This window comes from Brienomyrus brachyistius, unplaced genomic scaffold, assembly GCF_023856365.1.
Source record: "Brienomyrus brachyistius isolate T26 unplaced genomic scaffold, BBRACH_0.4 scaffold71, whole genome shotgun sequence".
In the NCBI taxonomy this organism is placed as follows: domain Eukaryota; kingdom Metazoa; phylum Chordata; class Actinopteri; order Osteoglossiformes; family Mormyridae; genus Brienomyrus; species Brienomyrus brachyistius.
This window is the reverse complement of record NW_026042346.1, coordinates 578,822-605,600: the sequence shown is the minus strand read 5'-3', so window position 1 is coordinate 605,600 and position 26,779 is coordinate 578,822. Positions and strand designations below refer to the sequence as shown.

Genomic DNA, 26,779 nt, shown 5'->3' with positions numbered 1-26,779 from the left:
GCTCTGCTTTTGCCTGGCTTTCCTTTTCAGTCACGCGGCAGTTTCTCCATCCAGCTTCTGACCGGCACGACCACTTTCCATATCTGCCCCCACAACCCCCCCCTCTCACAAGTGGGAGCCACAAAAGTGTCTTGCAACCACGGCTACGCCATACTGCTGCGTGATGGACTATGAGCTCAGCCCATTAGAGCATGTGGGGAGAGGGTTGGGGTTGTGTCCCTCCAGTGCCCTCTGGGGGTTTCGGGGGGCAGGGAAAGCTAAGCTGGCACACCTCCAAGCTGGAGTTTAGTTATTAATGTGGAGATAACAGGATGCAGTGCGTCTGTCTTTATAGACATACCGTTCATCTACTGTATCCAGTGGAACAACACCAGAGCGCCAGTGGAGCAGTGCTTGGGATTGGGATTGGATCTCACCTACTTTCTGTTGCCACTGCTTGGCACACTCTGATCCAAACCACTGAAAGATATGCTCTAGATTTGATACTGCAAATAGCGTGGCCCCTTCTGTGAAGTTGCCGTCCGAAATACCCACAATCCCCCTGACTGACATGCCTGCCACCCCCACTTTGAAGAGCTGTTATGATTGCTATTACTGTTTGCGGACCACTTTTTAGAGCTGAAGTTTCTTGAAGGGTTCAGATTCCATCTTGGCGTTTCTGCTAAAATATCTGTCTGGCACCAGAGAGACAGTAGTGTTGTTATTTTTTTTAATGAACACCCACCTGCTGCTGAAGGATGGAGGTGGCTTGGGGGGGGTGGTTATGAGCGACCTAGAGCTAGTTTTCGTGTAACCCACTCATCTCTCCTCACTGTCTCGCCTGGCCATCGGCTGATTTCAAAAGTGAGGCAGGGATAAGCACATGTAATTAGGAAAGACAGGTTGAATGAGGCGGGGGCGAGGGTGAGGGCCGGGGGCGATCAGAGCGCCCTTGAGTGTTGCAGGGGATTACAAGATGTGGGTCTGAGTGTCGCATGCCGGCTACGGGAAATGAAATGCACCTTAAAGCGGGGAGAGCGGGCCTGTGTCTGTGTCCAGGCACGGTACAACAGCTTGCTTTTACATCTGAAGAAAGTACGTATTTGCACTTAATTAGCAATTACTCTTTTTAAAAGCCCCCCCAATGTGCACTAATTCCTAACTGTTGGGACAGCCTTAGGCATTTGAGTCTGCACCCCCCATCTGGAGTAGTTGTGTTCCCATGGATGCGGGGGGCTGATTAACGCCCCCGGACCTGTTTACCTGCTGTGATTTATTCACTAATTCCCTCTGCTGCCTCACTGTAGTCCTGTTCGCTGTTTCTCTCTCTTTACAGCCGTTAGTTTTATTCTGCGCCTGTCAGGCTGCTCTGCTGCCGACGTTCCCAGACTTTCCCAACAGTGCTTCAATGAAACCGTAAAGAAATGGGGGTTTCCCCCAGTTTCCAGGGGGTAGGTGGGTGGGTTATGCTCCTTTTTTTTACTTTTCTGAGACACATATTGCCTCTGTTCCGTGTGCATCTCTCTCTATCCAGTAAATTGGACTCCTGGGCAGCAGGTGGCGTAGTGCTTAAAGAATTGGCCTCATAGCCGGTTGGTGACCTTACTGTTAATCCCCCGAGTGAAACATCCAGCAGTGTCTAGTAAAAGCATTGACTAGTCAACAGAATAGTAATTTTCTTTTTATGTATTTTTATCCGGATGATGAGTTCTTTCATTATGGACTTTTTTTTCCCACCCGCTGCAATAAATGGACGGCTGTGTTAGGATTATTAATACATCATGCTGTGAGAACCATCCACGTCGTTCTGCTGATGTCAGCTGAGTACCACACACATTAAGTAAATAAAGCGTGAATGAAATACAACTCAGCCCCCACCACCACCACCTTGTTTCACCAGGAGAGCCTGACGATAGAGATCAGTCCAAGCTGGAGGAGAAGATGTGGGATCCCCAGTGTCCCCTGACCAGCAAGCAGATCGACCAGTTTCTCGTGGTGGCCAGGTAGGTGTCTGACTCCCTCTTCACCATTCACCTTTCATCTCCAGAGGTTTTGCACCCTCCTCTGCGTGAGATGCCTGCTGGAATCTGTACTTGCGCTGAGTTTGGAGCTTTGAGACATTGAGTACTCGAACAAGTAGAGCGCTGCACCAACAACACAAAGGTCATGGGTTCAAATCCCAGGGAGCATGCGCAGATTGTAACCCTATTTCTACTGTAAGTCACTTAGGCAAAAGTGCCCAATATATTAATAAAATGTTAAGTAAAGGAGTGATCGAAGGCTGAAACAGCAACTCGGAAAACTGTCCTTGTACTCTGCTTCGATATCGCCATGGCTACCAGCAGCGAACTGTAGTGAATGACATGCTGCGGTACTTTGGGTGACGTTCTCAAATTTGAAATAAAGTGGGACTGACAGGGGATAGAGGATTGCTGAGACCAGTTACAATAAAACAGGGCTGCCCAGGTCGATGGCTAGATGATTAATGGGAGATGCTTTATTTCATTGGTGGCTAACTGGTCGATCGCAATCAGCAAAATATGCTGAAGCCCCCACCCCCAGTTTGTGACATAATTTAATGTTGCAATTCGGTGGCTCATTGAAGTATTTTCTTTGTAATAGTAGTTCTCACTGTCTCTACTGATTTAATTTAGTTCTCTGGCTCATTCAGTGACCCAAAGTGTGTAGCTGGCGACTTACCTGAAATTGGTAATCTGGGGACACAAAGGGGGCTGACAGTATGTTTGGTGAATTTTAGCGCCTGCCTTATCTTTTTTCTTCCCCGAGGACATCTCATTTTAGTCCCACAGAAGCGATTGTTTTTAGTGTGTATTTAAAGGCAATCGTCGGTGGTGTATGGTGCGATTACACTCTTCAAATGTGTGTCACTGCCCCTGGGCTTTAAGCACGCAGCGGATCAATACGGGGTGGGGGAGGGGGGGGGTCGGGGGTTTGAATGTCTTTTCATAGATGCCCTCCACGATCAGTCAATAATCAATTATAGCCTCGTCCTCAATCAGGGCTTTTAGATTTAGGCAATTACAGAGTTTCGACAGGCTCCCATTGAAGATCTAAAGATGGCGGAGCTGGTCCATTGTGGGGCCATTTGAGGGGTCATTACTCACAACAGGGTCCTGTGAATGGAGGGGGAAAGGGGCCGATTGCCACACTCGTCTGGACCAGGGGGTAAATTAGGGGCTTTTCTGAACACCAGTCAGATACAGGGGAGAACAAGGCGGTAAATCAGCACCAGTTTGCTGGATTGCTGGTGCCACAGGCTGAACAGCAGGGGGTCGGCTGGTTAGCTCCCAGGAGGGGATGTTCTGCTGGACCTTTGAGTGACTGTGGTTAAAAATTGTGATATACCTATACTCCTCTACTTATGAACCTTCAACTTATGAGCTTTCAGACATACGAACGAAGAGGACTGTAAGTCCAAATTGTGTTCATTGGGCTCCCATTTCCTGTCTGCAACGCCAATTCTGCCGAGTACGACTTCCAGCCGCTACTCCCACTGCGCAGTAGTGTAGCATGCGTACTCCCAGCATCCTAGTTCTTAGTACTTGCCTATACCTTTAAAATGTTCAATAACGACTTACGAACATTTCCAGTTACGAACGGCCGCTTGTAATGTATCTTGTTCATAAGTAGAGGAGCCTCTGTATAGCAAACTTGTACGAATTGTGGGTTACATAAACCAAGTCAAATTACATCTGATTGGCACAGTACAAGACTTTGTAAATGTGGCTGGAGATTTTTCACCAGCAGTATGGTGGAATATGAGTTTTGATGACAGCAGACGCGTTTGCTTGGTTAACATTGACAGCCTGTATTGATGAGCGCTGTCAATATTTACAGCCTTTCAAACAAGCGAGCGCCCGTATATGGCGATAGAGCGGCCGTGATGGCTGTAGTGTAACTTCATGCTAATGGAGGAGGCTTTTCTGCAGTAATGGGATCTTGCTACATCGACTGTATTGGGTTCTGTTACATTTTAAGCTGAACCCGGTGACTGTGATTTACTGATCCCTGATCAGGAGCAGCAGCAGGGCAGGAACAGGAGTTCGCGTGTGAAACTTGCTCCTACCTTGCACTCCAGTTTCGGCTGCTTCTTGCGAGCGCGTCATCTCTGATTTTGAGTGGGAGGCGTGAGGTCTGCTCCGCCCCAGGGGGCCATCTGCCAATCAGCCTCCGAATGTCAGGGAGACGGCGGGCGCCGTGAACGGACCGCTGATGAGCGAGCCGCTGTGTGACCCAATTACATCTCCTGTCAGAGCACGGCGCCCCCCGGAAGTGACTCTGGACCATTTTCCACGTAGAGCTGCAGTCGCTCTCTTGTATCAGCTAATTCCCCCCCCCCCCCCCCCCCCCACGCTGCGCCAGCTGACCTTAGGCCCCAACTCTATAACACGGATTTGCATCTGAGCACTCGGCTGCCCGTTGCTGCTTTGCTTAGTCCCCTCGGCCCATTGGAGATGCTTACGGGAGGCATGATGAAGGCGCTCACCCTCATCCTCTTCTTTCCCACAGGGCGGTGGGGACGTTCGCCCGCGCGCTGGATTGTAGCAGCTCTGTCCGGCAGCCCAGTCTCCACATGAGCGCCGCTGCCGCCTCCCGTGACATCACGCTGGTGAGAGGACTGGCTCCGCAGCGCCCCCTACAGGTCCCAAGTTGTTGAGACACGGCCTTCAGATTCCATTTTATTTTAGATTTAGATTCTGCTTTATTGTCATTGCACAAAGTAGAAGTTCTCTGACAACAAAAGGCATCTAATTTGAGGGTCATATTAAACCTCGGCGTTAGAGGAATCAGTTTTAACCCTCTGGGGTCGAGTGCGTCGTTGGCGGTGCAGCGTACTTTTCCCGTCTATTTCAGTTTATATCTTGCTGAAATCTTCATGTAGAATCATGAAATAAATGCCGACTAAATCCGTAATCTGTCTTCTTTTCAAAATGTCCATTGTCGAAAGTATGAAAGTGTTTAAAATTAGGTTAAATCGGCTGAAAAGTAAACCATGTCACCTTACTTTGTTTTACCTGCATGGGGGGAGTGTAGCGCCGCCCTCACCTGCAGGTCGCTATTCGCATTATAAGTATCCGCATTTCCGGATATTCAAATCGCATTCGCGTGGTAATTTGATGAACAACGCAGCGGTGATCCAGATGCGATCCAGATACATCCCCATCAGCGCCATAAAAGGGGAGGGCTAGGTGTGAATGGCCCTGCATGCACATGAAAGATTCTATATTTAATGAAAGGAGCCAGAAATAGTGACATGAGTCTTCATTTCCTTATTTATTTATCAAACTGAATGTTGCAACTGCACCATTTAGTCATCTTCATGTAGCCAAAACTTTGGTGATCAGATACCTGGGATCAAAACAAACTGCTACCATTGCTTACCATGTACTTTTATAATGTTTCTGCAAGTGTTCCAAACTGCAATTTGCAATGTCTATATTTTGATGTCAAATCACAAACTTCACATAAATCTGACATATTTATAAAGTACACTAAGATGAAGACGAGGTTAATGCCAAAACAGATATATAAGAAATAATTTATTTGCCATGAATTAAGTTTATGATATTGAATGAAATGTGTGACCATGCCAGTCAGTGAAAGTGTGTTCCCTACCCCTAGACCCCAGAGGGTTAACTGTATCCCACACTTTGCTGTCACATAGCGGTCGAAGGTGTTCCCTTTCTCCTTTGACTGATGCCCCTCCCCCCTCCAGCCTGACACTCCGGAGAATCCCTGGAGTCATGCTGTGTTTTATGGCTCCTTTTTAATCAGAAGCCAGAGCAAACTCACTTTTCTGCTTTTCGTCCATTTTGTCCAAGGTGTCATTGTGCCCATACTGATCAGAGGCACACTGAGGCCCAGCCCCTGATCAGAGGCACACTGAGGCCCAGCCCCTGATCAGAGGCACACTGAGGCCCAGCCCCTGATCAGAGGCACACTGAGGCCCAGCCCCTGATCAGAGGCACACTGAGGCCCAGCCCCTGATCAGAGGCACACTGAGGCCCAGCCCCTGATCAGAGGCACACTGAGGCCCAGCTCCTGTCTGCCTGCTGCTCACCAGCAAAACACATTCAGGGCTTTAGCCTCAGGGGAAATCGCGTTTTAATAACCAGTGAGAAATAAGGAGTGGCACCCCCATTCCCCCCCATGTGAGTGTGAGCAGGCCGTGATGAAGGGGTGGCTGTTGGTGTTGCTTCCATGCCTGACTACCCTGCTGCCGCTCCCACAGACAGTCAGAAGATCGATGGCTCCTTCTGGCAGGAATGAACACAGAGCTGACGTCGGCACGGCCGCCCTAAACTGCTCATCCTTAATAATTAGGACCCTCAGTTAGGGCATCGGGGCCCTTGGGAGGGTCCTTACTCATGATCACTGAGCTGACGCCAAATCCACCCAGTCAGCATTATAGGTTAGAATCATGTGACCCAGTGATGTGGCATGTGAAGATATAAATTCCCTGCGGACCTGTGACTTCCTGCCTTCCAATTGGAGCAGATGTGTCTGAGCCCTCTGTGCTGCTTTAAGACTGTTCCCTTTGTGCCACCCCCACCCCCCCCACTCAACAGTTTCATGCCATGGATACTCTACACCGGCACGGCTACAACCTGGCCAGTGCCATCAGTGTGCTGGTGCCCCAGGGCGGCCCGGTGCTGTGTCGAGATGAGATGGAAGAATGGAGCGCCTCTGAGGCCAGCCTGTTTGAGGAGGCGCTGGAGAAGTACGGCAAGGACTTCAACGACATCCGGCAGGACTTTGTGAGTCTCATGCGGCGGTGGGCCAATGAGAGAGAGGGAGGCAGAGAGCATGGGACAGTGAGAGAGAGGGAGGCAGAGAGCATGGGACAGTGAGAGAGAGGGAGGCAGAGAGCATGGGCCAGTGAGAGAGAGGGAGGAAGGCAGAGAGCATGGGCCAGTGAGAGAGAGGGAGGAAGGCAGAGAGCATGGGCCAGTGAGAGAGAGGGAGGAAGGCAGAGAGCATGGGCCAGTGAGAGAGAGGGAGGAAGGCAGAGAGCATGGGCCAGTGAGAGAGAGGGAGGAAGGCAGAGAGCATGGGCCAGTGAGAGAGAGGGAGGAAGGCAGAGAGCATGGGCCAGTGAGAGAGAGGGAGGAAGGCAGAGAGCATGGGCCAGTGAGAGAGAGGGAGGCAGAGAGCATGGGCCAGTGAGAGAGAGGGAGGCAGAGAGAATGGGCCAATGAGAGAGAGGGAGGCAGAGAGGATGTGCCAATGAGAGAGAGGGAGGCAGAGAGAATGGGCCAATGAGAGAGAGGGAGGCAGAGAGGATGTGCCAAAGAGAGAGAGGGAGGCAGAGAGCATGGGCCAGTGAGAGAGAGGGAGGCGGGGAGCCTGGGCCAGTGAGAGAGAGGGAGGCAGAGAGCATGGGCCAGTGAGAGAGAGGGAGGCGGGGAGCCTGGGCCAGTGAGAGAGAGGGAGGCAGGGAGATGGCAGTAGAGTTGACAAATGAAAGTGAGAGAGTTTTGTAAAAGTGAGATAACGATTGAGAATAGAATAGAAATGATGACACCACTAAAGGATCACTGTGGGGGGGTTGGGGTGGAGGAGACACGGATGTAGAGATTGAGAAGGAAAGAGGAGACAAATTGATGTAAGTGATTGAGGAGGTGAGAGGAAGGAGAGATGGAGTGATTTTGACCAGGCCTGGAGGAGGATACTGAAACAGAAATAGCATTGAGAGAGTGATAAGGGAGACTCCGGAGAGCAGGGCTGCCCGATCAAACGGATCCAGCAGGTGTCTCTCTTTTATCTCTGGGGGGCGCTGTGACATTGCGCCCACCTGCTGTCTGTATGGGATGCAGGCAGGCGGAGAACATCATGACCCATATCCTCCCGTTAATTCGGCGGGCAGCCTACCTCCATTCTTCAGCTTTGGACGCCCTCCCTGTCGCCTGCCGGCTGTCTGTGTGCAGGGGGGCAGCGACTGTAGTGTAGCCAGATTAACAGATCCTGTTGAGTCCCTATATTGGGCCAAATCCATCTCCGTTTGCCAGGGCCATGGGCACCGGAGCTGAGCTGTTTGATTAATACTCAGGCGTGAAGACACATACAGTGGCCAGTTAGAAGCCATTAGGATTTCTCAGCTCCCCCAGTGGGACTTACCACGGGCTGTTACGCTAACCGGCCACCTGCCCATAGCGAGCCGACAGTGGGCGTGCTCCCATCCCTGTGGCGCACACACACACACACACAGACACACACACACACAGGTTTGTAATTATATCTTTGTGGGGACTCTTCATTCATTTCTATGGGGAGAACTCCAATCCCAACATGACGACCTTAACCCCAACCCAGCCCTAACCTTAACCATAAGTAACAAACAAAATACGATATTTTGGAACATTTGGTCCCCATAATGTAATATAATCCACACACACACACACACATTCCTCCATGTTTCCTTCTACGGCAGCCTTGCAGGTCACACTGAGTGCCCCCAGTGACATGATTCTCCTGTGCTTCCCAGCTTCCCTGGAAGTCGCTGACCAGCATCATCGAGTATTACTACATGTGGAAGACCACGGACAGATACGTGCAGCAGGTGGCTTGATTTCATATCTTTCATGCTCCTCACTTTACGGTGCTTCGACTCACGACATTTCAACTTTACGATGTTGAAATAACGATGCACATTCAGTAATCATCAAACTGAATTTTGACCTTTTCCCGGGCAAACGATATGCCATGCGATATGCCATGCGATATGCCATGCGATATGCCATGTGATAGCTTAACTATAAACTTAACTAGTCCAGGTTTTAACAACACGACCCCTCCTGGGCCCAGCTTAGTAATCATTGGGTTACTACACAGTCATCCTTAGCCACATGGCCACCTGCCACTGAGTTTTACTGCTGTGATGAATGAGTTGGCTTTTTGTCCAATGAGAAGTCTTCTCACACTTCTGCTCGGCCCCTCCCACAATCAGAAGCGGCTGAAGGCGGCAGAAGCGGAGAGCAAGCTGAAGCAAGTTTACATCCCGACATAGTGAGTGAGTCGCTCTGACTGCAGAAGCCCCTGGTCCCTCCCAGTTCTCCCGCCCCTTCCTGCATGCCCCCTTGCTTCCCTTCCTCCGAGTTTCTCCTTATTTCGGTTTGTCTCCCTCCTGCCCTTTCTCTCTCTCTCCTGTTACCGGTAGTAACAAGCCCAACCCCAACCAGATCTCCGTCACTAATGGCAAGATGGCCGCCGTGAACGGTGCTGCGGGGCCAGGTGGATATCAGACGGCGGGTGTGGGCCGGGCCTGCGAGAGCTGCTTCAGTGAGTATCGGGGGCCCCCTGGGGCCGGGGCATGTGGCCGGCTGGCCCTCCTAGAGCCCTTATCCTTTGTCATCGTTACAGGCAGCTCTTTCATTTCTGCTGATCTTGATCAATAGTTCCCTGCTGGCTTAACCAGGCCTGCAACTGATCGGGTCGATGATGAATCACATTATTCCTCCTGTTTCAAAACAGCAGGACACAGTTACAAGCAAATAAAAAGGGCACTTTAATTCAATTGTTTGACTTTCTCTGGACCTCAGAGATGCTCTGTTGTTTGTCAGTGGGAGTGTCTATGTGTCAGCTGACCTTGGTCCCCTCCCCCATCCCCACCCCCCCAGCCATGCAGTCTGCCCAGTGGTACTCATGGGGCCCCCCCAACATGCAGTGTCGCCTGTGTGTGTCTTGCTGGACGTACTGGAAGAAGTACGGGGGGCTGAAGATGCCCAGCCGAAGCGAAAGCGAGGAAAAGGCGCCCCCCAGTCCCGCAGCCACTGTAAGCCCCCCCCCCCCGACACCTTGCACGCTCCATCTGCCTGTCACCATCCTCACCGCGTCCCACAGGGTTACAGATAACCCCCCCCCCTTTCTTTTTCGTGAAAAAATGCACCTCGGAAAAATCATTACTGCCGAAAAACTGCCGTGGTCTTCATGTCATTCGATAAGGTTGACTGATGTTAGAGCATCGGCATGGCAACCGCTGCTCGCAAAACAGCTATCGGAGAAATACGGGCACACAGGAACCTCTTACATAATGTGATTAGGGTTACAGTTCTCCCAGAGGCCACAGCGCTGTGCATAGGGATGGTTTTTTTTACCTCCACTTCTTTATCTATCTCTCTCTCCCCGCCCCGCTGCCACCCCTGGGCCCCCCAGGAATCCCGTCCACGGAGTCACGGTCCCCGGCAGTCATCCCACATGGTCCCCATGCGAAACAGCAACAGCCCCAGGTCCTCCATGAAGACCAAGCAGGCCTTCCTGCTGCAGGCCACACGCCTCACCAAGCTGGCCCGTCACATGTGCCGTGACCTCATCAGGCTGCGCCAGGCAGCCCGCCGCCCCTTTGTGCCCATTAACTGTGGCGCTATAAAGGCGGAGTGTAAGAGCTCTTTAAATTCCTAACTTCCGTCACCCTCCATCTCGCTGCCATTCCCCCATCTACCTGTTTATCCTTATTATTAATATTATATTATTATTATATTTTATTTTGTATTTTTTTGGTTCCAATAAAGAGTACCTGCCCCCACCCCATTCGTTCCCGTTTCATCATTTTAAAAGTCATTATTCCTTTTCTCCCTATAGATTTTCATCCCTTCAAGTTAATGTTAAGTTCGATGTTTTTATTTACTTTTTTTATAATTTCTCTTCACGTGTGGCGCAGGCGCTAGCCCAGAACAGCTGGAATGGAAAGATGCAATTAACACTAAGGTTTATATTTTGAAGGCTAGGTTGTATATAAATATATTTTGTCTTCCCAAGGGCTGTTTTTTCCCCATGTTCTTTGCAATTATAGCTGTATTTTTGCAGGGATATATGTTTATTTATCCAATGCTTTAACATACCAGAGACTCTCTTGATTATAGGACTTGACTATAAGTGACTTTCTCCTCTATAGTGCTGTAATTCCTGCTTATGTGACGCTGACTCCATGTTTTACCTCCAGCCGCTGAGAGCATGTTGTTAGAGATTAAGGAAAATGCCATTTTTGTTGTGTGTTTATGCTAAAATCCCTCAGATTTAATGCTAATGGTCTTTGTGGCAGGTGCTGAGTCCCTAAAGTGTCACCTGCACAGCTCTGTAGAAGCTGATCAGTAAGGTGAGCCGGTGTGGCAGGTACCTCGCAGCCCCCCCTCCCTCCACACCTTTACCCAGCCCTGTCCAGGTGACATTTCGGGGTCACACCCCTGCTCTGTCTGTCCTCTCTGCTGCATTTGCTGAGTCACAGAAGCAAGTTTAAGGCCAGGCGGGTGTCTGATTAAGCTGAAATACATACACCATGGTGTCTGAAAACAGGACCGCCAATACCCCAGGGGGGGACTCCAAAGCTGGAGGACAGAATAATGTCAGATCTGGCACACCATTAATGGGCATAGTTTGGAAAAGGAGGTCCAGTGTTTTGAAGCATGTTTTTTTGTATGTTCTCTGGGCTTTGGGTCCCAGTAGGTTAGAGGTAGAGGGGCCCTCTCTAGATGCTTTGCTGTAGCACTTCACGTTACTTTGTAGGCTGTGTCCTGCTTTTCACAGCAGTAGTTACACTCCACTGAGCCAGAAAGCTGCACTGCTTGCATTCTAGCTGCAAATCAAATCTGCGCTCGGCCGATCTCGTCATCACCCTCCACCCCCTACCAATGGCTCATTACTCAATTAGGAGGGCATCACATAGGAAGTGCTTGTCATCGCTCTCTCTGTAATGGGGTAACTAATTCTTTCTGCCTGAACCTGGGCCCGCCCTGCCCGTGTACATGGTGGGTAGTAATTCTCCAATCGGTGATCAGATACGTGTGGTGGATGAGGCCCTCTGATGGATTGTCCTGGGGGGGGGGGGGGGCAGTCAGGTAAGTGATGCACAAGGATGCTAGATCTAATACAGAAAGGGAGGGGGTGTCTGTCATGCATGGTGGAGGCATGAGTAACCCAGAGAGAACCAATGAGGACAGGATGGCTTGATTCAGTCATGTGAGTGTCCCTTGGCTATGGAGATGCTCTGTGCTTCTCGGTGGGTGGGTGGGTGACAGCACTAGGCTCCCTCCCACAAGGCTGCTTGTCCGCATTACACTTTAGCACATCCTGCTGTAAAGGGAAGTTAAGGTTATGGGAGGTAACTGCCGTCTTATGGTCTCCTTTGCTGCCTTGTTTGAACAGTTTGTTCTGTTTGCATCCGCTGCGGATAAAAGAGAACATACAGGCTGAATCAGGAAAAATATACAGCCCACCTACAGCAGGAATAGAGTTCAAAGAAAGTGTCACAGAAAAAAAAAATCTTAATTTGTCTGTAAATACATTTACTGAAACGGAATAACCTTTAAGGAAGCACATCATATTAGATTGGTCTTGTTATATATGTTGAGCGAGAGACAGATCGTGTTATATACTGGGTCCTACATTAGGTATTTAAAAGCTGATTCGCACAAGCAAGTGCAAAAGATCACCAGTCTTGGATGTTGTTAGTCATTGGCGAAACTTGCGTAATATCACAAGTGCCGCGTGACCCATGTAAACAAGTCTGCAGATGTCACGCTAATCTGAGCCGGGTGCGCTAATATTCCGGAATATGTCTTTGGGGTGCGAAAATGATTTTTAAAAAGTGACGGTGGGCTTTGTGGTGGAGGGTTGATGAGATGAAGGTATGACATAGGATTCCGATGGTTTTCCTGTGTAGCAAAAATATGCTTGTTGCTCTAGTGGTTTTGCCTTTGTCAGGGTTGTCGACTTTGGTTAGCTGGCTGGAGTGAGATTTTCAATGCGAGACAAATTCGCACGCAAATGCACACGAATTTACATGCATGTATGAGTTCTTGCCTTGTATATAGTCTGTAGGGTTTGATCACCGTATATGGTGGTCGTTAAATAACGGATAACGGTGTAGGTTTGATACTTGCAGACAGTTTAGTACATTCTGGTGTGTACTAGGGGTTTGTACAGATGGACACTGAAATATTGATTCTTTCGATCTCATTGTTTTCATTGTGAGAATCGATTCTAACGTTTAATAGCGATTTTTCAATTGGCTAATTTAAATGTTTATATTATTGTAGGGAAAATGATGTGACCTATTAGACAGGCCCCCCCCCGGAAAGGGACCCAAACGCCAGAGGGACGATGAAACTGCCGTTTCGCTGATAAAATTTGGATAAAAATACTGCAAAGTGACACACTATTTGTGCTAAGAAATAGTGCGTCCGGACCATAGACCTCTGTTTTAAATAACTGTAGTAAAACAGTTTCTAGGATAAATCAATTAGGCTATACGGTCAACTTTATGCCCATCAAGGAGACCCATATCCCTCAGGAGGGCAGATGATATGGAATCAACTGCATAGTAGAGAGTCAGATATTTAAATACAAAGCCTTATTTACTGGGGGGCTTAATCAATTCAAAAAAAAAATTGGGGGGGGGGGGGGGGGGAGCGTTTTACTGTTTCTACGTCCCTGTTAGTTCAAGGCAGTGTGATAACTTTGTCCCGCTAATTGCAACCAACATATAGAATATCTACAGTATGAACTACATTAATCAAAACATTAGACAATAATAAAAGTTTTCATTAAACGCCATATCGAACTTCGATTTATGATTTAATCATATTTAATGTTAAATAGACCCTATATACATCGCAGATGAACACCGTTACATTAAAGATATAACACACTTCACATAAAATCACACCAAAAAATGTCGCAAGCTAAAACAAAGGATGCTTTATTGTCTACTTTATTTTCAGTGCTTATATATTGAGTTTAATTAAGTTTGCTGGTTTCCTATTCATACTGTTACGTAAAAAATATCTCTAATGGCAGTCTGTAAAACTCGATGTAGGCCTACAGGTTGTTCTGTGTTTTCAGTGTATTGTTTATGTGTTTTGGTTATTTCTGCAGAGGGTCACACTTTTCATACAGCCTCTGTCACCCCTGGGATTTGCACTTTCTTTTATGAAGTTAGAGAAAAAAGCTTTCAGGACAGTCAGAAAGAACAGACGTTTGACGGCACAAAGGATTCACCCTGTTTCCAATAAAGCCAGACTCTGGTTTAGAAAGATGCCTAAGGGTGCACACCACCCTCAGATTAATAATGTCCTCCCTTAAGAGGTAGTCAATCAGTCCATGACTGTGATACGGTCGTGGGAATCATGCCCCCTCACTCATTTCAGATGCACCCTTAGGTATTGTGTTCTGGACTCAGCCCGGAATAAAGCAGAGTAAAGCATGCCGAAACTTAATTTGCTAATATCCTTCATAGATACTGTGCAAGCTAATGCACTTGAAGATTTGACAAAAATGGTTTTCCAACACATTGGTATGTGTGTTAGTGGCAGTCTCTCCCAGTAGGCCTATTCGCGAAGCACACCTGAGCCGATCACACACAATGCTGCCTCTTCATTAATCAGTTTTCATGATTGTTTTGCATTTTTTGTTCTTTTAAATCCATCATGAATTGGTTGTATAAACAGCATGTATAAAAATAGATGTAATTAACTACAAAAAATACATGTAGTTCTTGCTGTTGGTTGTCAGTAAGGACCTGGTGAGGTTAACTTGGTTGACTGTATTATGAATAGGTATCGCTGGGCTCCTAGGAGAGGAGAGACTATCATTCTGTCTAATTACCTTATTTCTTAAGGTTTGTTTCCAATCAGCACGGTGGCTTAAAGGTCTGTCTAGAAAAAGTTGCTGACACTTACTAGAAACCTCTAACTGCCTATCATACCTTCATGGTTACCAATCCTCTCTCAGGTCTATTGAATATCAAAAGGCTCAGCAAAATCAGTCCATGCATATAGTTCTTCAATGTGGTAGATTTTGATTTATTCTGAGCATTGACTGGGAATAGATTCAAAGCTGATCTGAATAGTTATCAGTGATTGGCTCAGTGATTTTCCTTGTCGCTGCCCCCTTTTTCCCTGTATGTGAAACTGGCAGGTCAGCCAGTCGGCATATTCTTCTTAGAACGCTAGATGCTGCTCCATGAAAGCTTCCAAACTATCAAAGCAATACGACTTGGCACAACTGAAAATGACACTTAACTAATGATGGTATCTATAACTTAAGCCATGCTTGAATGTGTACACTGCTGCCACCTTGTGACAAAACCCCTAAATGGAACAGAACAGAATAGACTCCTTTATTGTCGCAGTATCCAACAGGAACAATGCAATCCTGGCATACTTAGTCGACCATCTGATTACATGCACATGCAAGACTGTTTCATTAATGTGCCCGTTGAAACATGAAAGAAACCTTTTGAGCTTGCACACTAATCAGCTGCCTGGACACCTAGTTGACTGTCTACCATGCAGATAATTGTCACCCAGGTGCTGACAGTCTTCCATCATTATATGGCTTATTTCTTTGATGCTGTTCCCTTATCAAAAGCCTTGTATTTGCAGCCAAGAGAAAGTACTATTAGGAAATATAGTGTTTCTTTTGTACAATTAATGCCTGTCCAGCTCCTTCTAATACACATATATTTCTCTATATGTAGGGAAAGCTTTGTAAATGTTAAATGCAAAAACACAAAATGATCATTGACGATATATTGTAACAGTAATAGTGGCCGATGAGTCCTGCTAAATAAAAGCTATTTAAGAAAGATCTAGCCCTTTGTTCTGATAAGTACTTCCTAAGGTGTGTTTGGGAGGGCATGTGGGAAGTGGAGCTGAAGAAGAAGATACCCTCAAGGGCTCAAGAAAGAGCCAGACCTGGGTGTCTCTTCCAGACCCCGCAGAAACATGTTTGCCAGATAACCATCATAAACGGAAAGCCTTAGTTCAGGTCCCCCGAGATCCTGTCGTGCTTGAAGCAAACTCTAGATGGATCAGCCGTTTTTTTCAGTGCAGCGTTGGGAGGCAGAGAGACGCTACGTCTGCACCGGCAGTGAAACGAAAACGTGAAAGCAGAACTGCCGATGGAGATATATATAACTTTCAAGTTTTCGTTTCTCCGTTTGTGTTGTGCTTTCATTTTTGGGTCGATTCAAACAGGAACCCCAGATGCACTTGGACATTTTCTGCTAGAGGTTTTGCAGTTTGCTTTCCCAACCAGCTTGGTTGGCCTTTATGGGGAACTGTGCCTCTCCTGTGAATAAACTAACATGTCAGCTGAGTGTTTTTCTGTCCTGACCTCGGCCCGCTGTGGGCTGGCGCACTATGAATTAACCACTCGCGAGTTCTGACGTTGTTCTATCAGAATATTTCTCTCTCCACCATCTGCTGTTCTTGCATCACCTTTCATGCTCCTGTGCTTCTGCTGCGTGTCTGCGAGTGTCTTGTTATTTCCAATCCCCATCTGCTCAAAAAACAGAAAAGGGAAAATGAATGAATGAATGAATGAATGAACAAAAATAAAACCATGGCTTAAATTACCCTTGGAGTTCTTGTAATTTCATGAAATAGTTACCAGCTTCAGCCCCTGTCCACTCTGTGAGGGCGTCCTGATTGGCTTGCACACGGCCAATCTGCTTCTCCCATGCTGCACCTCTCCACCCTGTATGTGAGTCTGGCGGCTGAAAATAAATGATCAATCCATCATTTGTGGGACTGCTGAACTGGGCCAGGGGCATCAATTATAATGCAAGGGAGAACATATTGATCAGCATCATTTCATCTGAGATCCGCAACCACAACCTATTCATTTTCAAATATAATTTCAAAACCTGTCAATGTCAGCTTGAGGATTTGGTCTGATATTTAAATTCTGACAGATTTCTCATCTCAGAGCTCACCTCGCTTGAGGTGGTTAGTGAGCAGTTGGTGGTCTTAGCCTGGCATTTTCCGGCCGCCTGACCTCTGCTTGTCTTTCACCAGCTCTCACAACATTCATTTCAGTGGAGGTCAGTACTGGATCGAAGCTCAGACTGTGATTGGCTCCTGTGATTTTCTAGCGGTTCTTTGAAAAAAGGCAGATCTTACAAAGCCTTTTACATTTCGGTGTGTGCTGAGATCTCTGCTGTCTGCCCCCCTCCCTCCCTTCCACTTTACATACTTATTAATGTGATCATTTTATTCTGTCACCTGTTCACACTGCTGCCCTGGTCATGACTACAGCCATGACAGTTGAGTATAAAGAGTTATAATCACAATTACAGAGACTCAACTAGTTGGTTGAAACAAAACCTTGGTCTGGGTTTGTACTTTCTGGACCTGAACTTCTGTACTTTCTGAACCTCTCTCTGCAATGGGTTCCTTCTGTGAGCAACTTCCCCAGCACTGAACACCACGTACCCAAGGGGACGGAGAAGTGGTCTCAGACACCAACTACCAATTACGTTAGTTTTGTTTCAGCTACACACCAAATTCAATGACTTACGGACTTAAAGACCAGTTGACTGAATTACTTAGACAGGTAGATGCATGGTGTCAGGGGAGAGGTTTGGGAGCCACAGGTCAAAGTCATCCAAGGATGAGGGACACATTATTCCTCTCAGCTGGAGTGCGACTGTCTGGGTGTCCCCCCGAATTAGCGGGAGTCCCTGGGTTCTGGTCTGACCTGTTTTGGATGCTGCCCCCAGGATCCCTTGCCAGGTGTAGTGGCATGAAGAAGATGCAGATGTATCATTTTGATGGAATAGAAGTGCATAGTGTTTTTTCTGCAGAGGGAATAAGTCTAGAGAAGAACTGGGACTCAGTACAGGGTGAACCTGATAGGATGCCCCCCCCCCCCATCCTATGTGGTTCAGTTCACATTTTCAAAACCACCCAGCGCCTGACACTGCCTGACATCCGCTGTCCTGACTCTTCTATGGCTCCCATCTCTCACTGGCAGAGGCCGGCTGTCACTGTCAAAGGCCAGTGTCACCCATAACTATAGGTGTGAAATAGCAAGGTATAGTGCTTCTGGGAGAGCAGGCCTGTATGTGCATTTCGGGGTCCTCCGATGACCATCTATGCTCTGTAACCTCATGCTGTTTCTTTTTCTCTGCAGACATGAGCAGAGGTCCGGAGGGAGGGGGCCGGCCAGCCCGCCTCAGAGCATCCCAGAGAAGCACCCTCTCCAGTGTCCTGCAGTACCTGGGTGAGCCACATGTGGGCACACTTGCAATCACACGCATTCACAGATACACAACAATGATCGGTGAACAAGGCAAACAGTCATCCGTGCACATGTACAAACACGACCAAGATGCACGATCCAGACACATTTGTACAAACACATATGTGAACAGGTCACTTCATCATCCTTATCGAGAAATGAGATGAAAACTTGTCTTTGAGTCACATGTTTGTATGTTTGCTGAATAAATGTGAACTTAATTAACCGGGATGCATACATATAAACCCCAATTCTCACAAACAGGCAGTCTGGCAGTTGTATTTTTCTTATATACCAGTGCCCTCCATTGATCAAGGTCCTGCCGTTTCAGAATCTCGGCCCGTTGCCCACGCTCCTCGTACACCCCGCACCCACGGCCTTCGGGTCCAGCCCCCCAAGAGCCTGCTGTCCTCCCTCCCCAACCACGGGCCGCTCGGCATGCTGGGAAAGCGGAGTTACCACCACCATAGCCGAATAGAGGCAGCAGAGAGGCGGGGAAGTGTGGGTTGTCAAGGTAAACTGTGACACACAATCCCCGACGCTACACATCGCATGACTGGAGAACTAGAGCATGATGCAGTGTGACGCTCAGGAAGGACTTCATTACCGAAACTCCTTTGATTGTAAGTGTCCTCGTTGCGAGTATCTCAGAATAGATGGGAATGAGGAGTCATCTTCAGACACGCAACATCAAAACACATCTTTACCGCACGCCTGTGTGGGCTGGAACCTGCCTGCCCATCGCTGCACTTCCTCTGTCATCGTACCCCCTTCTCAAACAGCAGTGTAATCACCGAGCCATCTTCGGGGGGGGGGGGGGGGTGCAGGTGGGCGGTGGGGGGGGGGCAGGGCAGGCTGGTGACTATAAGTACTTACCTGTGTGGTCCCAATAAAGGCAGACACTGCAGACTCACCGCCCCCAGCCACCCCCCCCCCCCCCCCCCCCCATGAGGGTTATCTCTAAAGCCCAGTCTCTCAGAGGCAGGGGAAATTGGCATCTTGTGTGCTGATAAGTGACCTCAAAGTATAAGATCAACAAGCTGGCCGTCTAATAGGTGCCAAGCCAAAAACAAATAGAGCCACGCTTTACCCGTTTAGTGACAAGAGCCAGCAGCGATGTCAGACGACATGGCGAATGCCTGCTTGTCTTTGAGTGTCAGAGCACAGCGAACTGGGACTTTCTGTCGATGCCACGCCAGGTCCAGGAGGAAGCTGAGCCGTGACAGTCAGGCCCATTCAGGTTTTCTGCTGAAACTTTCCCACGATACTCTCTGCTCTTACCAAACCGCGTCCAGTGTCCTCGGTGCCTTCTCTCCATCCTGTGCATTTTTGCTTTTCTTACAGATAACTCCAGCCACGTTGTAGGGTCCATGCTGGTGAGTTCTGCTCCACTTATCACTGTCCCTGAGCATCTCCCTGAGATGTGTATCTTACCACAATAAAATCCAAACAAATATTATTTATGTCACATGACCCATACCGCACATTGTGTATGATGTGTTTTCGAATATGACTGCAGCAAACTTTGTGTGGACACAGAGTAATAGAATTATAAAAAATTATACATGAAGTTGCCCTGCGATGGGCTGGCCCCCCATCCTGGGTTGTTTCCTGCCACGTGCCCATTGCTTCCAGGATAGGCTCCGGACCCCCCGCGACCCAGTAGGATAAGCGGTTTGGAAAATGGATGGATGGATATACATGAAGTGGAAATTTATTGAGGATACTGTATGCCTGTATTTCAGTTCCTAGATCTAACACATTTTACATGCATGATGTTTAATATAATAGCGTAATGAATTTGTGTCCTGCAGATATCTCCTGGTAATGAAAACATATAAATCTGATCAGATACCCCTAACCATTTGTTCCTCATTGGAAGCTCAGCCTTGCTGCACTTATGCCCAGTCAACACCTTGAAAGCTGCTTGCCTGTGATACATTATCTGCTTCGCTTCTATTCCGTATTGGACAAAAGCGTTTGCTAAATAAATCAACGTAAATGTAAATGTTTCTACAGACGAAGGCACTTGATACCTGCTGAAATCCATCAATGGGCTGGAGATGCTTTTAAAAGCGATAAGGATTTCAAACTCTGATTCCTCCCCCTCCTTTTGCGGGAGGCAATTTCAGTGTCATTAGCCTTCTTGGGAAGCCTGTGTAGCTCTGATTTTGGACTGTTAAACTGCACGAGATTGATTTCCAGTCCATCAGCGTGATAATTAGCCAGTCTAGGCTCCACTGAGTCGGTTCTCATGTCCTGTCTGGGTGGGATTGGCTGGTGTGGGAGATAAGGGGAGCCTTTTCCCATTGGCAGCAGAACTCAAGTTCAGGGTGACGTGATTCGCCAGGGAAAGAACAGTAAATTACATGTGTGCGGAACATTAGCTGGAAAATGCTGTTCTTCAAGCCATAGAAGGCGAGCCTTCGTGACTCGAAACTAGGCAGCGGGTATTTCTGGTTAACACCTATCTCCTTCGCCTGCCCTTATCCCTCCAACCAGCACAACGGGAGGAGCGGCAGCAGTATCCCCCGGAACATCGAAACCATGCTCCATAAGCGACGGCCCAACTGGATTGAGGCACCAGACGACAGTTTCTTCCTGGTGTCCCAGGAAACCAGGTATGTTCAATCAATCGCCTGTTCCACTTCCCTGAAAGATATCCCTCCCCCACCACAGCCTCGTCCACATCTCCGTCGCACGTCGGTGCCATGCCACATTACAGCGCGGGCCCTGATGGCTCCCAACCGCTCACCAGGCGTCTGCACGCGCTCAGATGGGCCAGCGGGCCTGTTTGCCCAGCTCAGCTTCCCCACCTAGGGGCCCCCCTGAACCGGTGGGTGGCTAAATGGCAGGAGAAGCTCCAGCATATCGCCAGCCAGGGGTCTGTCGCGGAGCGAGCGCCGGAGCGTCAGGGCTGTATGCGGATGGCGCGGCTTCTGCCCAAAGCCAGATGGCATGAGATGCCCCGTATGTGTGTTCTGGAGAATGTGCCAGTGATCTGGGAGCCACAGGTAACCCAGAGGCCAACGCTGCTCATGGTGCTGCAGACACTGTACCAGTCTCACATGGGTCACTGGGGGGGAGCTTGGACCCCCCCCCCATTAGGTATATCTTTACCTATCAGGTCTATCTATGTGAGACCACCACCAGCTCACCTCATTCTTATCAGTCACTGTACAGTGTCAGTATGGCGTAAGAGGCAGTTGAAAGATAGATGGAGAATGGATGAATACCGGCCCCCACTCCTACTCGTATTCACCCTCCCAGCCCTTGGCTGCCGAAAAGCTGCAGTGCTCCCCGAAGCTCTGGCAGTACATGATGGTGATACACCAGCCTCACATTCGCTATGGGACATGTGGCAGAAGGGCCCCGAGCTGGCGGACGGCACACCGGAATGCCGGAACGTTTGATCCCAGATCAGGGTGCCACGAGCCGAGGCACATTAAACCCTCCGTTTGCTCACCAGTGATGAAACCTACAGCATGATTCAGCACGTGACACTCACAGTGAGGGCACAGAGGGCGCCTCTGACAGTGCAGTACTGCCCCGGCTCGGCTCCCAGTGCATTGTGGGCCAGCGCAGGGGTAGGCTCCGATGTGTTTGCCACTAACTTGTCAATGACCGGCTGCTTGTTTCATTTCAGTGCCGCAGCCGTTAGACCCCTGCTGACGGTAAGTGTATCCTCCCACCGCACCCTCCCCAAAACCCTGTACACACCCAGCCGGGCCCAGCACACATGCACCTGACCTTTTTTCTCGGCACTTGGTAACTGGTGGGGCCCGTGAGCCCATTAATGTCCGGTTGGTGGTGCTTTTGTGGTAAATCTGGTGCACGGCGGGTCGACCGTGAGTGCTTAAAAACATGCAGAGTTAAGTCACTGTAATGAGGCTCAGAAGACTCCTCCCACTCAACGCTTCGTTTATTCCAATTGGCTTAAATGAGCCATGATTGACAGCACATGGCAAAGCTACCACTCCAAGGCTTTTTAAGCTTCTTTTGTCCAATACTACCAGCCTTCTGTCATGTGATTCGGTATCAAACTCAAAAATGTCGGCTCCAGCCTAAATTTAGCCCTGTCATCCTGACGGATGAGCCATTAGCAGCAAGCAGGACCAGAGACGAATGAACGTTCGACAGTGGGTGGCGAGGGTGGGGCCCCTGGAGAGCTTCCTGCCACACGGGTGAACCTGGCGGGGTGCACTCGCTCATTAGAGTCAGAAGAGGTGTCCGCAGGCATTAATTGTGATTTCGTGTATTAATCCTGGCTTTGCATGACAAAGTGAGCCCACCCCACCCCTCCTCACCACAGGAGTGTGACATCATTGCCAGAGTCTCCACCCTTTCCTCTCCATCTCCAAAGCGTTCTACATAAGAGGCTTTTACTTTTAAAGATCTATACATGATGTAATTACTCCAAAGTGCATCTCCGTCATTGTGAATCACCCTTAACATGCCATGGGCCAGGAGGAGGCCATTGAGCAGCCCTGAAACACACAGCAATTACCTCCGGACAACTGTGACCTGATATTATCACTGACCTTAGTCACTGATGTCAGGAGCGCCGAGTTTGTGGGTTTCTGGTGCCATAAAAGAAGTGAGACTTCCTGTCAATAAATGGCTCTCTTCTTCAGACGGGTGGGGGGGCACCACACTGAGCTCATGCAAGGGACCATCCCTGTGCGGTGGCTCACATGGCCCACGTCTGTCGGATGCCTGAGAAACGTGATACTACGTTCTTATGAAAACAGGGTGCTTCCCTGTCAGTCTGCCAGCCGCTCCTCTGGTGGAATCATAGTGTGGTGTGTAAATGCCCCATGTAAAGCTGCTCCAATCAACTGGGCAATCATCAAGCCCTCAAGTCCGTTTGCCCAAATGCGTTGCGTGTTGTGTAACTGTGCGTATCTCTGCGTGTTCAGTCTACTGTGGTGTGGGCACGTGCATTCGATTAAGGACAGAAAATCCCTCAGGATACTTGGCCAGCAGAGGTTACTACCAACCTTGCATCATGATGTATACTTTGACCAAAACTTTTATATACAAAATCATGAATTTTTCACAATTTAAGAAGAGATTCAAGGCCTATTTATCATGCAGTTACAGCTAAGAGAGCAGAACACAATACATAAAGAAATACAAATGAGATGAATGTTCTCAAAAGAAACAACAGGGCGATGGTAGTTTAGGATGAGTCAGAGTAGAGCTGCACTATGCAGTAGCGGAGAAAACCTTACAAATATCCGGTCTGATCTAATCAGATCTAACTGATCTATTTAATACAGACTCAACATCACACTATGACTATTAATTCTTTGGTGTTTTGATGGCAGATTTTTGAAATATTTCTCATGCAGAAAATCACACCACAACTCCTGGCCCTTGGGTTTAGATGTGTCACAGTCACAGACGTTGATGGGTCCCCTGTGGACCTGAAAGTAAATTGATAGATATTCGCTAACAGTGGACCCTGGCAGATTCGGACCCTCTCTAGGCGCCGTAGAATATGACTACTCCCTACTATCACTGTACCTGTTCCAAAGTGATTTGTTTTCATGTTGATGAAAGTTCTTCCTATGACAGGCTGAGAGTATAAATTTCATTACTGACCCCCCATACAACCACCCATCGCTTCACAGGGTGACATGCACTCTCCTTAGCCAGACTGTCACTTATCAGTCGATAAATGTAGACATGAAGGTTGTCAGTAGGGACTGCTGGTCTTGGGTGTGCTTTTCTCTGCTCCTGTAAGATGCCGACCCTGACCTCACTCTGTCCCTGTCTCCAGGACGATCCGGAGGCTGGTTTCTCACTCCCAGCTCAGGAGGGCCTGTAGGCAGCCGTGCGAGCAGATCCACAGGAGAAAGATTCCTCATGGCCCGGCCCACGGTCACCTCCAGGACCTGAGAGCCCGAGACCCCATCGTCATCCAGGACTGACCCCCGATGGAGACCTTTGTGATCAACTCGCTGACATCCCCCACCCTCCTTGTCCCACCTCCTACCCATTCTGGCTCTCGGTTCATTGCTCCCCCGATGAACCAGAATTCCCATCATGTACCAGCATCACTGGAAGAACTAATTATTTAAAAAAAGATACTATATCCGCACAGTATAACATGTGCCCATGACTGCCCTCTGCTGGTGAAAAGTAAAGAAACAACAGAAATAGCAAATTTAAAAACCGTACGTTGCGCGTACAGTCTATTACACGGATATTCTTCCTTCCATGATGATTACTCCATTGTAAATAACAAACTGTCCAGTTTTTTGAAATGGTGTTTTTAAACAGTGACCTTTGGGTTTTATATTTGCTTCAGCCATACTTCCATCCCACACTTTGCTGACAATCGGTACCCTAAAGAGTGGCGAGTTGGCGGTGAGATCAGCCACCATGAGACAGGCCAGGGGCTTCATCTCAGTCGCCTTTCAGTTTGCAGCCGGACGTTTTTCTAGGTAGATTCACAGTAAACACCTCGTTCAAAGGTTCAACAGCTAACCCCCCTTTGCACTGTGTAGCTCGCCTCTGAATGCGCCATCACTCGCTCTAGCGGGATACATCGAGGCTCCCGGATTTGCACAAGCCTGCGATTTCCTCTACCCTGTTTTCTTCTGCTTCTCCTATAAGTCCAAAGTGTCTGATGAGATGCAAAGCGGAATAAAACGCGACTGTCAACAGGTGACTGTCACAGTCAAACCCTCACCCCACCTGGATATGATACCTTCTCTCTTACATTGCAAAGACATTGATGACAGAAAATCTGCATCATCTGTAATTGATTACTGCACCTGGGTATAAAAGCTGCTAAAGTATTAGACGAATTGCTGTAAATTTGTTAACAAAGCAGTTTGCAGGATGCAAGATGGGAAGACAATTATTATTATGAACTTAGGTTGAAATTGCTAGGATGACAAGCAGAGACCATCGTGCCATGAAGATGCATGTATTTAGGAAGAGTTCAGATGTTTCCCAAGATAATACTCGCTTATTGAGGAAGAGCTTAACAGAAAACCAACGGCAAAGAGATTTAACGAAGCCAGCAATGTCTCAAGGTCAACAAGGTTGCTGGATACTTCACCACATTGGAAAATGTTTTATGATTTTCAACCTCCACTGGAGGGCAGCTGCAAAGTGAAGCTTGTAGAATGGGCCTGGAAATATTTAGAATGGTATCATTCACTGATGGGTCGAACAGATAGAGAAAGGGCTTGGTCAAAAATGGAAGACCTCATTCTCACAGACAAACTCCAGCAAGGAGTAATGGTGTGATTTTCTGGACTGGAACAATTGGTGGTGAGCTGATTGGCCATTGGCAAGCTGCTGAAGGTATAAACTTGACTGCAGATGCTTATGTTGAATTTCCAAAACGCAACTTTGTTCCATGGTGTAAAACTAAGCATTTGGCTATTCATGCATGACAATGCTCAGTCATACGCTGTAAGGAAGACAGATGAATACTGTCTGAGACTGCAAAAATAGCTATCTTATGGAGTGAGCAGTATCTTCATCCAATTTTATTCCCATTGAGAACCTATGGAGCATCATAAAGCAATAGAATTATGGCTCTTGATGCAAGTTTTCTCGAAACTGTAGGGTGTTATTTCAACATCAGTAAGAAATATTCTACCTGTGGAAATTCAGAATCTAATTAGGTCAATGGATGAAAGACTAATATTGGTCATATCTACCCAAGAGTAAATAAACACTTTAACTAGGGGGTTTGTTATATGAATCATTATTACACCTTTGTTATCCATTCTAAATAAACATTGCTACAAATTACTGCTTCTGTACCAACCACATTAATGAAATTGTTTTTATCATCATTGTTTAGGATTGATTAATCGCATGGCACAGTGAAAAGGTGCATATTTTGGTAAATCATGGATATTTCTCTAAATATTACATGTAGCATGACTTTGATGACTTATTTGTACATAAACAATGAAAAATTGGTATAATTTTCACTAGTGTCTAGTCATATTTGTGGTATCAGATTATTCATGTTTGTTAACAGAAGTAACATGATACAGGGCGTAGATTGAGCAAAAGGTCATTCGTGTGAAACGCTGGATAAGATGCAACTAGTGACAAACATCTAGAGTGTTTGTATCACAGGAAGAGAAGGCTGGCCTGCAGCCCCCTCTGCTAGGGACTGACACCAGTTCCCCCACTGTGATGAAGAACATTTCGGTCACCAGTCGCGGGATATGGACCGACGATCCCTTTCATTTCACTTGCAGCCCCAGAGGCCGACACACCCAGCTTTCCTAGTGGAATGACACCGACGCCGGTAACACCGTTTCAAAATGCTCAAACTTTTGGTCAGGATGGTGCAAAAACCTTTGCCCGATATAATGTGCTCTGCTGCGTGCCAATATGACCCTCCTTCCTGTAAGAATGACTTCCTGTAAGAATGACTGTGCTCATTACACACTCTCTGATTGGTCAGCCTATTTTAACAAGCATACAGTTTCTGAATAGTGGGTTTCTAACAGCAGAACACTTTTTTTTTTTTTAAAGATTAATACCGTCTAAGTTATCAGGTCTCAAAATCTGCGTGGTGTAAGAACACTGGAAATACTACATGAACTAAAGCAGAGTGTATTTATTTGTAAATTCAGATCTTCCTTTGTGAATATTTTATATTTTTATTTATTTTCGTATGGCGCTAATAGTGATGCACAAAGTTCAAGTATTGCCTGGGAAGCCTGAGCCATCCCGTCAGTCAACTGGAAAATCTGCGGGCAAGTCAGAAACACGC

At 47.8% G+C, this 26,779-nt stretch overlaps 1 protein-coding gene and 1 long non-coding RNA gene across 4 annotated transcripts in view; one reads left to right on the top strand and one right to left on the bottom strand.

Moving 5' to 3' along the window:
• Positions 1-25,980, top strand: part of LOC125726421 (metastasis-associated protein MTA3-like) — a 38,156-nt gene extending 12,176 nt beyond the window's left edge. The window contains exons 7-20 of one of the 3 annotated variants that reach the window (XM_049002802.1): positions 1,880-1,982; positions 4,510-4,609; positions 6,570-6,758; positions 8,486-8,560; positions 8,948-9,006; positions 9,155-9,279; positions 9,618-9,772; positions 10,153-10,375; positions 17,911-18,000; positions 18,350-18,532; positions 19,363-19,394; positions 20,521-20,639; positions 21,665-21,692; positions 23,804-25,980. In XM_049002802.1, the coding sequence (XP_048858759.1) occupies positions 1,880-1,982; positions 4,510-4,609; positions 6,570-6,758; positions 8,486-8,560; positions 8,948-9,006; positions 9,155-9,279; positions 9,618-9,772; positions 10,153-10,375; positions 17,911-18,000; positions 18,350-18,532; positions 19,363-19,394; positions 20,521-20,639; positions 21,665-21,692; positions 23,804-23,851 (1,529 nt within the window). In that variant the 3' untranslated portion in view covers positions 23,852-25,980. The remainder of the gene's footprint in view (positions 1-1,879; positions 1,983-4,509; positions 4,610-6,569; positions 6,759-8,485; positions 8,561-8,947; positions 9,007-9,154; positions 9,280-9,617; positions 9,773-10,152; positions 10,376-17,910; positions 18,001-18,349; positions 18,533-19,362; positions 19,395-20,520; positions 20,640-21,664; positions 21,693-23,803) is intronic. The other 2 variants (XM_049002803.1, XM_049002804.1) reach the window with 2 other exon arrangements.
• Positions 15,963-16,528, bottom strand: LOC125726426 (uncharacterized). Its single transcript, XR_007388176.1, has 2 exons — positions 16,387-16,528; positions 15,963-16,275 (listed from the first exon to the last, which is right to left on the bottom strand). It is a non-coding gene; the product is annotated as an uncharacterized LOC125726426 (long non-coding RNA).
• Positions 25,981-26,779: the final 799 nt, after the last annotated feature.